Below are 16,173 nucleotides of genomic sequence, written 5' to 3' on the forward strand. Positions count from 1 at the left end.
TTCTTTTTGATAATTCTCTATGTGACTGATCGGTTGTTGCTATTAAATGTATTATTATACAGTACAAAGGGGATATACCTGCGTAAGAAAGCCATAGTGGGCAATTTAATCAGATTGGAAGACAAATTAATGCATGTTTTCAACTTGATCCCTCTGTTAGACCTTAGCTGTCATTATTATCCACATTTAAGCTGCGGTGGCATTATCTTGACTCCTGTTGCAGCCAGTTTGCTGAGTGCATCTCAGTAGCCTACATAACCTTACCTAAGTAGCCTAGACAGGTTGTGTGGGATGGGGTTCTGTCCCATCTCCTCCGGCAAGAGTGGTTATCCTGCTGGCAAAGGGATCTTCAGGACCCTCCTGTGATCTCAGTGAGCTCAGCGGCCAAAGCCCGGAAAATTACTTTTTTATTTGAGCTTTGCCTCGTCGTCGTGCGAGGACCTGCAGCGGCTTTGGCACAAAGGGAGCTGGAAGGGCAGATAAAATCCCCGCGCTGCCTCTTTTGGGCTGGGCAGCGCGACCTGCTGCGGGGTGGCATGAGCCCTCCCTCACGCAGGGAGCCGTGTGCCTACCGAACAACCTCCTTTATTTCCCTCTCAGCCTGATCAAAACGTGAGACGAGAGGTCGGGTCGGGAGTTTTAGCTCCCGCCTCGGGCGTTTCGAGTCTGCGATGGGGAGACACCTGTGAGGGACAGCGCTGTGAGGGAACAGCTGCCAGCGGGGAGCGGCGCCGAGGGGGCAGCGCTGTGACGGGCAGCGATGTGAGGGGATCCCCGCCCCGTGAGGGGCTGCGTTGTGAGGGAATAGCTGTGAGGGGCAGTTTGTGAGGGGATCCCCGCCCTGTGAGGGGGTCCCCGCCCTGTGAGAGGGGTCCCAGCCCCGTGAGGGAACAGTTTGAGGGGGTCCCCGCTCTGTGAGGGGGTCCCCGCGCGCTCCCTCACGTGCGGAGACCGCTCCGCGCACCGCCCCCGCTGCCAGGCGGCGCCGCTCGCGCTGATTTGTGGCCGCGCTCCGCCTGCCGTGGCCCGCGGGTCGCGGGCGGCGCCGCTCGAAGTTTGTGGCCGCGGCGGTGCCGCCGCTGCCCCATCGCCCGCCGGCTGATCCCGGCTCTGGCGGCGCCCCTACTCCCCTGCACACCGCCGGTTTCGGGCAGCTGGAGCGCCGGAGGGCGGCGGTCCGGCGATGGCGAGGCGCGGGCGGCGCGCTGAGGCCGGCTGAGGATGGGAGCGGTGGTTCCCCGAAGGCGGTCGCGCCATGTGCCGGTCCCTGAAACATCACCAGCCGGAGCATTCGCGCAGCTTCCTGCGGGACAAACAACGTGACGCGGGAGCCAGTTCATCACCCTCTACGGCTGACAAACCGCTGGTGTACATCCCGGAGCTGCCGGGGCGCACCAAGGTGGCCTTCGTCCTCATCTGCGTGCTCATCTTCGCCCTGGCGCTCTTCGGCAACTGCCTGGTGCTCTACGTGGTGACCCGCAGCAAAGCCATGAGGACCGTCACCAACATCTTCATCTGCTCCCTGGCGCTCAGCGACCTCCTCATCGCCTTCTTCTGCGTCCCCTTCACCATGCTGCAGAACATCTCCTCCAACTGGCTCGGCGGTGGGTCTCGCCCGGGGCCGGGGCGGGCGGGGTCCCGGGCCGGGCCGGGCTGCAGGAGGTGGCGGCGGGCGGGCGATGAGGGGGCAGCGCCACCATCGAGACCGCCGTTCCCGCTGTCTGTGAGGGACCCCCTTCTCCTTCCCTCCTTCCCTGGGTGAGCCCCTTCTCCTTCCCTCCTTCCCTGAGTGAGCCCCTTCTCCTTCCCGCCGTCTGTGAGGGATCCCCTTCTCCTTCCCGCCGTCTGTGAGGGATCCCCTCTGATTCCCGCTCCCCCCGTGAGGGATCCCCACTCCTTCCCTCCCTCACGTTATGTTAAACCCAGCGCGTTCTCCTGCTCGTATTCCTTAAAAGTTACGATGTGTGTTTAGCAAACGGTTCGTCGTGTGGTGCTGACGGGGAGGTCTTGCCATACTGTCTTTTCTAAGTAATGAAATCTGCCTGGCAAGTGAAATATCAGTCTTTATTCAGCTTAAGTTTCTCAGCTTGGAGACAGACCTCCATAACCTTTTCTGAGGAAAAAGAATGCCCCTGGAGAAACAGGGGAGTGACAGAACGTGCAGAATTGCTGTTGAAATAATTACTTTTCTTTTTTTTTTTTCCCAATTCTTATTTTTTGGGAAATATGTTGTATTCCTGTTGATGTGAAGGACCTTTGGCCAAGGCTTCTCTGATGCCCAGAAAGAGTGTTTTGGGTTTGTTTTTTTTTTCTCTTCTACGTATCCCATTTCCAAAGTAGTAAAGAACAGACAAAGGTGCAGTAAGACTGCACGTTGTATTTATCTTCTTTTTCTTCTTCTTAAAATAGCATTGGACAATTATAAGTGGAAAAATAAAAGGGATGGTTTTGCAGCAAGTAGCAGACAATATCATGCACAACCACAAACTGAAATATTTTTCAGAATATTTCAACATGAACGGAAAAGATGTTGATAAAGTGATACTTATGATAAAGTGATATTTATGGTTCAATTTCCAAGGCTTCCTGTGCTCCTGTTGTTGGGAGACAGTGAAGGTTACCTTCAGAGCATGGAGATTTACTTCCAGTACCTCCCACAGACTGGAATGCAGGATGGGAATTGACAGGTCAGAGGAGACTTGAGAAGCACACTGATCCCTATCCCAGGGAGAAATGGGCTTTATTTTTATCTGAAAAACAGGAACTTTCTGGGAGAAGCAATGAATACAACACTCCTGGGGCTACTGCTAGTAAGGACAGCTGTGCTGCTTTCTTATGAGCTTCTTTGGGGGAGGTAAACTTTGGTTTAAGACAGTACAGATGTCGAGCCCCAAAACTAAAAATCATGGGATAAACTGACAGCTGTACTGCTGTGCCTTACTTTTGACTACTGTAGTTCCAGTTCTCCTTCCTCCCAGAAGAACACAACAGTAATTACTGATGACATCAAGTGATCTCACATACAGGGGAGAGAGGACTGAATTAAGTAGCTTTCCTTAAAGATAAGAAGTGTGATTCCTCTCTCTCTTAAGGAAAGCTCTGGTCTGTCAGCTTGACCACACATCTGACCAGGATCAAGTAAAGCTGGGTGGGATGAAGCCCCCATGTGGGGTGAATTACAGCAGATTAGAGCACAGGCAGGTGGAAGAGTATGGAGAAAATAGGTGTGTTTACATTTCCCTTCTCTTCGTGAGGATGCTTGACAAAACTCTAGCAGTAGTAAGTGTAAAAGGTGTAGCACAGTTGCAACAAATATCTTAAAAAATATTGCTCTGTGGGGTTTACTGTGCTTTTTGCCTTCCCTCTTTGCTGTGCTAGAGCATCTTCAGTCCAAGTGAATCCATAGGTCCCTTTGACACTGATGGTCCTGGAAAGATAATTAACTAACAGAGTATTGGGAGGACATAATAAGTACCATCACTGATGGGTGTTAATCTTGCACTGTTGGGGGCAGGGGGGGTGATGTAAAATTCAGGAAAATAAATGAGACGTGAACTGATGGTATCCCAAGGGTGTCTGATTCCAAGCCTTACACTGGGAAGCGTGACTGGTGATTACAGTTATACTGCAAATCAGAGCCTGCCAGTCCCGGAGGAGTCTTGTCCTTGCTAGATTTGCTGGTTTATTTTGCCTTCTGCCTTTCATTTCCTAGTCTGAAAAATCTTATTCTCGTCCACCTTAATGCAGCACTGCTGAGTAGTGCAAGCTCCAACTCTGTTATAGATAAGGGGATTTGACTTGTAATATATCCTTGCTGAAAGAAGTGGTGCATCCTGAGACAGTTGATGCTAGAAATATATTTGGGATTCTGAGCAGCCAATCACTTTATATCTTGATTTATTTGCACCCTAACTTCACCTACAGTTAAAAAACTGAGTGTGTGCCTCACTGTGCCTGGTTATTATGCAGCATTAACACAGTCCCTTTAGCTCTATATAGGCAGCAACTGGAAGCAGCACCATATTGACTAAGGTGAATTGGCCTTACTTTTGACTCTCTGAACTCTTAATAAAACCTCTGTAGCTGTGCGAGACTGTAATAGTGGCAGTACATGATTTAATTTCCAAATTTAAACTTTGCAACTGAAATGGCTGTAATTTCTAGGGGAACTTTTAATGAAAATCCTGCAAGCTGATCTCTGTAGCGTGGAAGAAAATGAAAATTGTGGCTTTGGCATGAATGATCACTGGGTAAGAAAGGTAAAATGGGAAGTCGAGTGAGAGGAAATGGATGCTTTCAGCAATGGTATGTCTTGGTGCAAGCTGGAGCAGCTGAGGATTTACCCTCCTAAGATCATAGGTGGGAGGCAGCAGTAGTGGTCTCGTCACGCTGGTGGCAGCACTATCAAAGATAAATTTGGGCTTTTGTCTCTGGGTCAAATATGATGGGAGTTGCTTTATTTTCTGACACTGCTTAGTTCTCTGAACAGCAGTGCTGTCTTTACAGAACTGTCTGGGGCGACTGCAGAGTCACTTCGGGGTTGTGTAACAGAACAGCCCTGGCAGAAGATAAGGGCAGAACTTGAGGTTATAGTACAGCTGGTGCTATGCTCCTTCTTTCTTGTGGATTTTGTGTCTTATCAAGTAGAATATGTATTCTCATGGCAGGTGTCAGAGGTGACTTTCCCTGTCTCTTGGGGAGTGGTGAGTCACCTGAGGCACTCCTGAACACGGGGCATTTGAGATGCCCTCGTGTATCTTTTCTGGCCTCCAGCTGGCACTCAGAGGGATGGATATTCTGTAGGGATCTGTTATATCTGGTGCTCCTTGAGATGACAGTTCCCTCTTCTCTAAAGGCTTGGTTGAAAAATAAGTGGCATCTTTTACCCAGTGCAGTCTCTGAAGTGCTTTCTGCTCTTTGCCAAATGTCTTGTGTCAAGCAGTGTGTTACCTTACTTACAACTTTCCTGTGGTGCAACATGTAAACATTCCTTTCTGAGGGATGAAAGCTGCATCTTAGCAATGGAAATCACTGGGCCTTTTGTATCTGATATCCTGAGATACTTCAGTATTCTTCAGTGGAACATTAGAAACTTCTTCACTCTGTTTTCTGGAGTGTTCTTTGATGCTGAATAGTTTCCAAATACTCAAAACTGCTGTCATGCCACAGGGGTCAGTACTAGACAGGGAAGCTGGACATGAGACATGGAGTTACTTGAATCTTCTTTTTTCAAACTTCCCAATTTCAGTTGTCTTAAGAGTTGCTGTAAGTCAGATCAGGGACACAGCAACACTCCTCATTTGCCTTCTGCACTGCAAGAGGTTATGCCCTGGGATTGATCTGCTTCTGTTAAGAGCAGGGTGATTTTTGTAATTCTATCTGTGTTGGTGAAATTTACCTTATCCTTCTTTCTCCATGCCCTGATACTGTGTATTATGGGGTACTTGCTCATGCGTAGAGGCAGGAGTAAAATTCTGTATGAAGATGGCTTGAGAAAGGGTTATACAGTGAAGGCCTCAGTAAAGGAAATAATAGGCTTTTCTACGTGTAATATATTGGCAGAGTGTTTTGTTTTAGCAGAAGAATGCTGACAGAAGGAAACTTGCATATTGAGCATAGGGAATTTCTTACTGCAAGTTGTGCAGATCAGTAACTAGCATAAATATGAAAGACTGATGTGGTATTTACTGTTGCATTAATCAGGCAAAGAAATAAAACAAGTTTTAGGATGCAGATAGATTGACTAGTGTTTCATACGGGGTGGTGATTATGTCCTTTTTCTTGGTGGAAATACATGGCATTCTGTGAATCAGGGATGTGTTTGCCATGTCCTGCTTTGCTCCCTGTTAGTGAGTCTGCCTTGAGATCTAGATCTTTGTCAAAAAACCCACACTTGTTCTACTTGTTGTCTGTACTACTTTTACCAGAGGATGGTTTCAGGATTTTACCCTTGTTACACTAATAAAAGAAAAACCTGATCTTTTAAATGGGTGTTGAAATGGATAAATCACAGTTACAGGCACAACGTGCTATAATGAAGGCATGAAGCATTGTTTAAGGGAGTAACATTTGTGTTTTCAGTCTTCTGAATGTGTTATCATTGGGGAAAACTAGTCATTGCCTGAATAATCTATGCAAGTTTTAGCAGTGCACGAGGAATGCTTTTGGGAACCTCTCAGATTCTTGAAGAAGAAAAGCAATTAGTTATTTCCTTTCCCAATATTCTGCTGCAAATAATTTTCTTTCCCAGTTGGAAATGATCAGTATTAAATGCTGCAGTGCTGTCTTGACTGACAGTCTATTGAAAGTGTTTGCTTACCTGGTAGAAAGTTAAACATTTTGATACGTATATAAGATATTAATTAAAGTATTATTATTATTTAAATTATTCAGAAGAGTCAACACTTTTCTATACTGCCTCCAATGCAGAAATGAACACAGTTCCAGTGCATTAAGCATTTTGAGATGCCTTTTGTGCTAAAACTAGGCAATGGGAAAACTTAAAATAATCCTGACTGAAACTCACTGAAGCAGACTTTTGTTCTTCATGTTTGTGTGTTATTCTATCACAAATTGTCCTCTTTAGGTAGGATCTGAAATCACGTTTTGAACAATGGGTTGCTTAAAAAGAATTAAACAGTGAAGTAATTCAAGTGCCTTTATCGTGAGGATAGGAAAGCAAACCCATTTTTATTTTCAGATTGGTTGGGAGATACAGAACTTCACTGTATTCTTAATCTAAAGTTGATTTATTGTAGCTGAGTGTATCATGACAAGGGCACAGTACCTGATACAAATAACTACAATATGTAGCAGTCCTGTTAGTGCAGGGAAAGAAGACTTGAATAATACTATCTGTTCAACCATATAATCTCCAAACAATGTTCTAAACTGCTACATTTTTACCAGCTTGGTTAGAAAAAAGATGTTAGCCAGTATATTCCTTTAAAATCTTCCATTACTCTGTGTTAAAAACAGAAATATGTGAAAGGTGAAAAATAGCTTGATGTGTTTTTAATATGTGCCTTTGACCATCATTCTTATAGTTACCTTATTTAACAATATATTTCCTTTTCCATGTGTGCAAAAGCTGATAATGTTTGTAGTTTGTAAACATACTTCAGAGTATTAAAAGACTTGGAGGAAGCCTTTAGTAACTATCTAGGCAGTTTGGAGTGGTTGGTGTGTATTTATAAATAAACATATTTTTGAATAAAATAATGAAAGTTTTGAAAGCTAAGAAGAGTTATATTATATTTCAGCCAACTCTGTCTAATGAAAAACATCCTTTTGTTTCCCATTTCTGTCCCTCCTTGTCCAGCTCAGTCAGGTCAATCTGCAGGTGATATGTTGACTTTTCCTTTTGCTACTTTTTTAACAGTTACTTTTATATATGTAAAAGTGTATATATATATATATATACATATGATCACTTTTTGTGTGCTTGTCTTCGAAGAGATGAAATAGGGCTTTTTGCAAAATCTGGGAGTTTGGGGAGTTACTGCCTTCTGAACTCGGGTATTCTCTTTGGTCCTTGAATAGTTGGGCACAAACTGGAAATGTCACCAGACTGATGTGACTTCAGTGAAAATCACTGTCTTGTATTGTTACTTAAGTAGAGTAATAGAGTGATACTTCTTTGCTTCCTAAGAATATCTGGGAATGCTGGGACTGCAGTGCATCACAGGGAAATCCTTATAATGCAGTATAACTTTGTTTAATCTTGCCTTTTTCAAACTGTAAGAAATAACATATGGTGAAAGTTTGGGGGGGTTCTTTTGTGTTTTTTTTTTGTTTTGTTTTTGATTTTGCCACTGTTCCAGCACTCAAGCTTGAGCTCCTTTCTTTAGTGAAATAGGAACTTAAACATTTCATTAACATCTGCTTAAGGTGTCTGTAGCATCCTAAAGCTTGACTTAAAATTGGATCAGGTATTCCTTTGGCTATTTTGAGTTTATGGATTATATGTAAGTAAGGTATAGCTGATGATCAGGTAAGGAAAATAACTGTTGGTGAGATAAGTAGCTGATACTGAAGTGTAAGAGTGTGAGGGAACTGTGAGAATGTGGACATAAAAATTATCTCGGGGTCAGAAAATGAGTAAATGAGAAGCAGATTGGGAAGGGCGTTAACATGAGATTCTTGAGAGAATAATTTATCCCAGTTTCTGAGAAGGTAGGGACTTGAGGGTGAGTGACGGAGAATCACTAGTATGTTGAGAATTGAACATGTGCTTTTGGGAAGCTGTAGCAGCAATAAAACCTGAAGATACAGAAATACAATGGGAACCTGTGCAACTTTGAAAATGCAGGCAGGAAGTTGCATTTGATTTGGACAGTGTCATTAACATAATGTGTTAATCAGGGAAGAGGGAGAACAGAAAGATAATGAGGAGGTTGAATTTTTCCTCTCTTGTTATGCCTCTTAGAGGACTCCTCTATTTATCTCACTTGGCAGGATGATGCATTAAGTGCTAAAGTGTGCAAATAGAGTACTATTTAAAAGAGCATAAGGAATGTATTTGCAACAGCAGAAGAGGTAAACTTTTAAATCTTCGTAGAACTGGAGAGTTATCTGCCAAGATAAAAAAAAATAATGAATATCCCTGTAACTTGGCGTGTTTGAAAACAGATGATGGAAGATGTGGTCAAAAGTTAAATGGGAATAAATGTCCAACTGCTACAGAGCCAGTGAATATGTCCTTAGAACTCTTGGTTTTAGCAGGTGTAGTGTGTGCAGCAAAGAATGACTGCTGAAAGCTGCATTTGATGGATAGCTTAAATAGGTGAGTTTGCAGTTTAGATGCTAAAATAAATCTGAGAATCTCAGTCTGCTCTTTCTAGCCATGGAGTTTAGTATCAGCAGCTGTTTCATGAAGTGCAGCAGTTGCATACCTGACTTTCTGCTCATTGCAGGGGCCTTCGCTTGCAAGATGGTACCGTTTGTTCAGTCCACTGCCATTGTCACTGAGATTCTTACAATGACCTGCATTGCTGTGGAAAGACACCAGGGAATTGTGCATCCACTAAAAATGAAGTGGCAGTACACCAACAAAAGAGCTTTCACGATGCTTGGTAAGATTTTAAGCATCTCCAGTATTCATGTATGTAAAGAAATATTCTTCAGTGTGGAGGGCATGACAGAAGGCACTGACAGGGCCAGTTAATAAGTTGTGATGTTTATAAAATAGCTCAAGAATAGTGCTTATATGTATAGTAATAACAAGCCAAAACCCTCACAACAGGCTTAGCATCTGTAGCCAAAAATGTCCTTAACAAAGCCTCTGATAAACCTTTAGCAGCATTTTCTTTTTCTTTTTTTTTTTTTAAGGAAAGTTTCAAAATGTACAAGCCCTGCTGAAGCAATGTCACAGCTAAATGGTCCTTCCACTGTTACACAGAGAACTTACACAACATTGCTCAAGCAAATTAAGTGGCTTTTCCACTTGAATACCAAGAGTTGAAGGTGGTTTGAGAAACAGAAACACGAGAACAAAAGAGATGTTGTTCTGGATGTTGACAGATTTTCTTTATTAAAATTGTCTGCCTTGCCTGACTTTTCAAAGATGAAGCCGTAGAACTGTTCCTACCAAAACTTACCCTGCTTGTTGTACAGAGCACTAAAAGCTGTGTTTGTTTACAGGCATAGTCTGGTTGCTGGCTCTTATTGTCGGGTCACCCATGTGGCACGTGCAGCGGCTCGAGGTATGGCAGTTTGAGATGGGAATTCACGTCTTACACTGCATCTTTTTGGACCTTTAGCAATGAAATTGAATCAACTCCAATGAAATTAGGGGGGAATAAGAGAGATGGAGCTTCTGTTTTGTGTGCTAGCATGAGAAACGCTGAGGATTAGAACTTGTGTGCACTGGAAGAAGGAATACGAATAGGGACTAGTCATGTCTACCCTCCCTAATTATGTCAAAGAGCTCTAATTACATCTATGACTTTCACTGGGGCTTCCTCTTGGTTTACAGGTGCATGGCACACAGCAATGTGGGACTTAGATTACTGTTTCAGAACTGCAAAATGTTCCCCAAGCTCTGGAAAAACCATGCTTAGTTTAAAGTTAGTTAGCCACTCATTATAGCTGATGAGTTACTGTACATTTTTGGAGATTGAAAAAAAGGCTTAGCAGATTCTGCTGCTTGTGAGTCTGAACATTAACGATTTTCTTTCTTTTAAGTTACTAGTATTTGAGGTTTCTATACCATCTTTACCTGTAAAATGCAGAGGCAAGGTTTCCTTTGAAGTGCAAATCAGAGCATGTCCAGACCTTTTTTTTTTGCCAACTTGGATTGACCCAACACTTGATGTGGAAAAGCGTTGGGAAGAATTTTTGCCACTTTGAAAAGTCTCTTGAATTGTGGTTGTTCTGCTAAGAGCGAGGAATATTTGAAGGTGCTTGGCTTTTACACTTGGGGTAAACACTTCAGTGACTCATCTTCTTTGCACTTGTTACAGGTTAAATATGACTTTCTGTATGAAAAAGTGTATGTTTGTTGCTTGGAAGAATGGGCCAGTCCAATCTATCAGAAGATATACACGACCTTTATTCTCGTTATACTCTTCCTTCTTCCACTGATGTTGATGCTTTTTTTGTACACAAAAATTGGCTATGAGCTCTGGATTAAGAAACGAGTGGGAGATGCTTCAGTTCTTCAAACCATTCACGGGAGTGAAATGTCCAAAATATCAAGGTTGGTAAGCAAAATACACGTGGAACTTTGACTTCTAGAAAGACTTTTTCCTTCCTGGAAGTTCTTTAAAACCACGGCAGAAAACCCAAAAACTGTATTTCCTTATCTGTTGGGAAGTCTACAAGTACAGACCAGTTTTTCAAAACCAGCCATTTAACACTTAGATACCCAATTCAAGGCAATCTGACCAGATTGTTTTCTTCGAAGTATGGTGCAGCCACACTTTGGGACTGAAATCCTTTCGTTAAATCTCAGTATATTTATACTTTGTGAAGTGCTTGTTTTTAAAAGATGGAGGCCATCAGTTAGAAGATGATTTGGGGAAAATGCTGCTACATTATTTCTGTGTGTTCTATGGAAAGTTCTTTATACAGTTCTCAGACTCTGAACAACATCTTAACTTGATAGAATTTCCAAAAGTGTTTGCATGTTCTCAGATGTGTTTATGGGAGACTGCCCAGATGAGAGTGCTCTGTGTGAAAAGCTACCAAAATCAATAGTTATCAACTTTGCTGTTTAGCACTAAATATGGGCTGCCTTTAATATGGCCTCATGTTTTTTATCTTTCACTTGGCAAATTGATCTGCCTAATGTGCTACAAAGCCCCAGCAGTTCTGTTCATTGAGCATTAAGTATTGACTGCAAGGAGAATCCTGACAAGCAGATTAAAGATAAATGATTTCCTTAGATATTTGTTTAACAAAGTGCCTAAGGAGGCAGACACCTGCACGTGAGAGCTGGAGGAGGGTGCAATCTCACAGGAGTTAAGGTGACAGGTTCTTCAGGTCACTCCTCAAGTTTCAGTTTCACACAGTGGCCCAAGAACCTGTAACTGCTACCAGTGAAGTGCTGCTCCTCTGGCTCAAGTGAGAGAGCCATCTTGGAATCTCTACATGCAGTTGTATGGCTTCTATATGAGGATAAAGTTATGTATTCCCTGAGTTGGTGAAATATTACAGTTGAGGCAGGGAGTGTGTTTCTTGCTTTTTTTTTCCCAGAACTTCACCTACCAGCAAAGGCTGAATGCAGTTGCACTCACTCTCTGTCAAATTCTCCGAGTGATCAGCTCCTGCAGTGCTCCCAGATCTAGGAAGGGACTCTTGTTTCTTGTGCAATTAATGGAATTTCGTGTGTTTCCCCCCATCTCTTACTCTTGGAATTATTTGCATCTGCTTGAATAGAGTTTAAACTGCCTTGCAAGATATACTCGTGTCATGTCTTGCTGCAGCTGCAAAGTGCACTGCTTTCCCCCAAGGGAGAAATAAAAGGTGCTCATTGATGTACCAGATTTATATGATGTTGCATTTTTTGTTTCCAAGGGAATTTTGAGCATTCTTCGAGGGTTTTGTTTGCGTCTGCAGCCATCAGAGAGTGCCTGGTGACTCAGTGTGGAATGTCTTGGTGCAATTTCAGGAAGAAGAAACGGGCAATTGTTATGATGGTGACAGTGGTGTTTCTCTTTGCAGTCTGTTGGGCCCCTTTCCACGTGATTCACATGCTGATAGAATACAGTGAGTACCTGCCATGTGTCATACAAGAAAGGCTTTCTTAGGTTTTTTGTTGGTTTTTTTTTTTTATGATGGCAATACAGGTTGTGACAAGCTCGTGCTGCTGTAGTATTCAGGTACAGAATACCTTCTGCTGGCAAAGGCTGATGTGGTTATAAACCCTGGATCACTCTCTTGAGATAGAGATACATAGCCAGTGACAGAAGAATTACTCTGAAGCCTGTGGGTGATAGACATACCTGCAGTGCTCATGGAAAATGAGTGTATTTCAAAAATCCTATTGTTACTGAATCATAAAATCATTTAGGTTGGGAAGGACCTTATATATTTTTGGGAGATCTCTTTTATATGAGGTATACTTGCTTCAGTCATGCTTCTTCTTCCCTGCTCTGTGAATTAAACAAAAACAAACAAAAGAAAACAAACCACAAATACAATCTTTGTCTTGCATTGAGCTTTTTTTTCAAGGTGGGTGGGTGGGAGGGAACCCAAGCTCTCCACCTGCTCTTTTAGAAGGTAAGCTCTTTAGAAAGGAGGTTGTCATTGAATTTGTGCAGCAAATAATCCAGTTCTGAAAAGGAGGTTTGCTAGCCCTTACAAGACTTAAAAAAACCCCAAGACCATTGGGGTGGTGAGCATATCTCTGCATATTCTTTTTCTTTTTTATGTCTTTTGTGCTGCCCTCATTTGCTGAAAGGTCAAAAGTACCTGGCTGGAAGGTAAAAGTTATTTCTGAGCATAAACCTTCTTGGAGTACTGCTTTAATTTAAATTTAATTTAACTGTTTTGAGTTAAACTGATGAAATATTTGTGCCTTCACTTGCCCTGGTTTTAATGGGGTAGGCATATTGGAAATATAAATTCTGGACATCGTAGTGATAATACCCAATGAATGCAGTTGAACTTTTTTGGTGGTCTTGACTGACAATTGTCTTGGAAATGCCCTCAATGCTTGTTATGCTTGCTTTCTGCTATTTGCCCTGTTCTCCCTTCATCTCCCATGTCCTCCATGGATGCTGGGCTAACATGTGGGACTGTGCAGCAGGCTATGTGTAGGAGCAAGAGGAAGTTTTCAGTAGTTATTGTACTCTACTTGCCAAAGGCAGCAGCTGTTTCTGTGTCTTCTATCACAAATAAGATGGTAGCAGGTCAATCAGTAGTTCAGCCAGTCAGCTGAGCTAAATGATGTTTGGCTGAGCAGAATCAGACCTGCACAAGCTCCGGTTATTAAAATTGGAGTGTCCCACATTAAAGTTGTTCATAACACTCCATAAACGCTGTTTACTCTCTTTTTGTTGCTAATTTCAGGAATTTATTTCAGGTGCTGCAAGGCCTTTGTTTTACTTGCCATATAAACCTCTGTAGTATTTATCCAGAGTCTGGTCCCTGAGTATTTGAATTCAAGAAATTCTGAGTCCTCTGTGATCTCAATGATTGAGAAGTGAGAGATGTGACCAAGATGATGCATTTTTACCTCTTTGAGCTGATCTGTGTCAGCACAGAGAAAGAAGCTGTGTGTGGTCAGTGACAAGACAGGGAGTGGTGTTCTAGTACTTACACATTTAATAGGACATGAATCTTGGAGCAAAAAGAGTAGCTGGAATGAACAAGGCCTGCACTTAGCAAATTGGAGGCTTGATGTTGCATGGCCATGGGGCAGGTTTTCTGGCTCATAAATTGCCTCTTTCAATTGATTCTGTTATTACACCTACAAAGCAGGACTGTGTGATACATCTTGATTTTTCCTCCTTGATGAAACCCTTTTGCTAATATTGAGAGCTTCCAGCAAGGTCTTCTGTTGATTTTAAACAAAAGCTTCTAATGCCAGACTGGATATAAATGGGCTAAGTAGTAAGCATTTATGCCATTACGTGCTCACAGCTTATTTCTTTCCTCCTTTCCAGGTAACTTTGAAAAGGAGTATGATGATGTGACAGTCAAAATGATCTTTGCCATTGTCCAGATCATAGGGTTCTTCAACTCCATTTGCAACCCCATCGTTTATGCTTTCATGAACGAGAACTTCAAGAAGAACTTTCTGTCTGCCATCTGCTTCTGCATTGTGAAAGAAAACTCCTCCCCAGGCAGGCAGCTTGGGAACTCGGGGATTACTCTGAGGAGGCAAAAGCCAAGTGTTTCCCAGAGAGAGGCCACGGACTCGGATGAAGGCAGGAGGGAGGCGTTCAGCGATGGCAACATCGAAGTGAAGTTCTGTGAGCAGCCAGCTGCCAAAAGGAATTTGAGAAGGCACCTTGTCTTGTTCAGCTCGGAGCTCACTGTGCACTCTGCACTGGGAAATGGACAGTAGCATCACAGGGGGGTTGAGAACTGAACTTAGGGAACTTTCAATAAGCCATTTAAAACACTTTTCTACTTTGCATGCTGAAGTAAGGCGGAAAATATTTTGTGGACTATCATAATGCTGGTTGAGAAAAATGTAATATTTATTTTATAAGGATGAGGAGTAAAACTTCAGAAGACAATATTGCTGTATGATTTCCTGTGGGGGATAAAAATTGTTTTTCATAAGCTAGTTTGGGACTTGTTTGCCCTAAACTGCTATTGCTTGCTCTGTTTATTCTGTGTCTGCACCATACACAGCTGAATGCCAGAAGGCAGGAACTACGGAAAGAGTGTGCACTTTATTTGGACAATCTGGAAATCTGATGTGAGTCTGACATTGTAAGATCTACTCTCTGCAACTGTGAGGACAGGGGAGCTTCAGATGGGAGTTCATGGAAGATGCAGACTGAGATGCAATTCTGTTTCAGAAAAATGAAAAAGGGGATATGAAAGAGCCAACAGCCAGAATTTGACTCTGAAGAGACTGAGATTTAGCCATTGCATGCATGTTCATATTTTATTAATAGGAAGCATATTAGTAATTAACAATGCATGCAAAATTAATGTGCTGTTTTTACAGGTTAATTCTTGGGTACTGCCTTGAAAACTTCCCTGTTCTGCTGAAAAATGGAGTGGTGGAAAAAGGGCTGCACAAGAGTGTGCAGGTGCTGGAGCTGTGGTCTCTAAACACTGAGTTTAACTCACAGTCTTGCTTGGATATGTGGCTGTTGGCTTGAAAGTGTGGTGTTGCCATTTTTTGGAGGCATAAAAGGGTCAGATCCAGATCCTGTTGGGACTTCACAGAAGACTTTGAATTGAATATCACATTCTTTTGACCAGACACTTCTCTGAAGACATGCACAAATCTTTCTGTCTCTCCATCATCTTCAAAGGGAATTAATTGCTGTCAAAGAACAGGGCCAGTGTTCTGTTATTTTTAGACTTCACAGTAAATTACAGGGTTGAAATCCACATAAATTCTGGTAATTTTTCCTCTCTGGACCAAACTGAATAATTGTAAAAGGTGTGGGGCTGGGGGGAAAGTGTGGTCTAGAATCGTACACTGGATCTAATCCCATAAATGAAGTTTTGAAATACAGAATTTGCCACTGCTGCTGAGGTTAGGTTGGATCCTTTAACAGCCTGTGAAATGTCAGTGCTCTCTGTCATCCCTTGCCTCACCTATGAGACCTTGGTGCTCCCTTGCAGTAATTTAAGATTCTTTTGGGGCTTTCTGCCCTGAAGAATAGGGTTTAACAGCGGTTTATCATAGTTTTCCTCAGCAGATGTAAAATTTAACTGATTGCTGGTGAGAACTATGTGCTTGGACAGAATCTGTGATGGAAAATCAATTTATTTTAAGCTTTTTGTTTATTTGCACTGCTAATTTCAGTGACAAGTTTTAACAAGTATTTTACAAAAACTTCCAGGTATTTTATATTTTTGTTTTGTCTTACCTGTTTCTTCTTTTGTCTCATGAAATGTTTCGTCAATGAATAATTGTTCCAGTATTGTATTTTTTTTTTCATTAAAATTCCTTTTGGGGTTTGTTGATGCTGTTTTGCACTAGGGAGCACCTGCTGTGAACTTCACTCTGAGTTTCTCTTTGTTTAAAGATTCATG

The 16,173-nt window shown here is 42.5% G+C and overlaps 1 protein-coding gene across 1 annotated transcript; it reads left to right on the forward strand.

The window, feature by feature from the left end:
• Positions 1 to 1,222: 1,222 nt before the first annotated feature.
• On the forward strand, positions 1,223 to 15,818 carry QRFPR (pyroglutamylated RFamide peptide receptor). Its single transcript, XM_018083865.1, has 6 exons — positions 1,223 to 1,604; positions 8,916 to 9,074; positions 9,643 to 9,704; positions 10,464 to 10,699; positions 12,113 to 12,210; positions 14,112 to 15,818. The coding sequence occupies exons 1-6, from the start codon at positions 1,256 to 1,258 to the stop codon at positions 14,513 to 14,515; spliced, it is 1,308 nt and encodes a 435-aa protein (XP_017939354.1). The 5' UTR covers positions 1,223 to 1,255; the 3' UTR covers positions 14,516 to 15,818.
• The last annotated feature ends 355 nt before the right edge of the window (positions 15,819 to 16,173 follow it).

Source organism: Manacus vitellinus, unplaced genomic scaffold (genome assembly GCF_001715985.3).
Source record: "Manacus vitellinus isolate BGI_N305 unplaced genomic scaffold, ASM171598v3 scaffold_69_pilon, whole genome shotgun sequence".
In the NCBI taxonomy this organism is placed as follows: domain Eukaryota; kingdom Metazoa; phylum Chordata; class Aves; order Passeriformes; family Pipridae; genus Manacus; species Manacus vitellinus.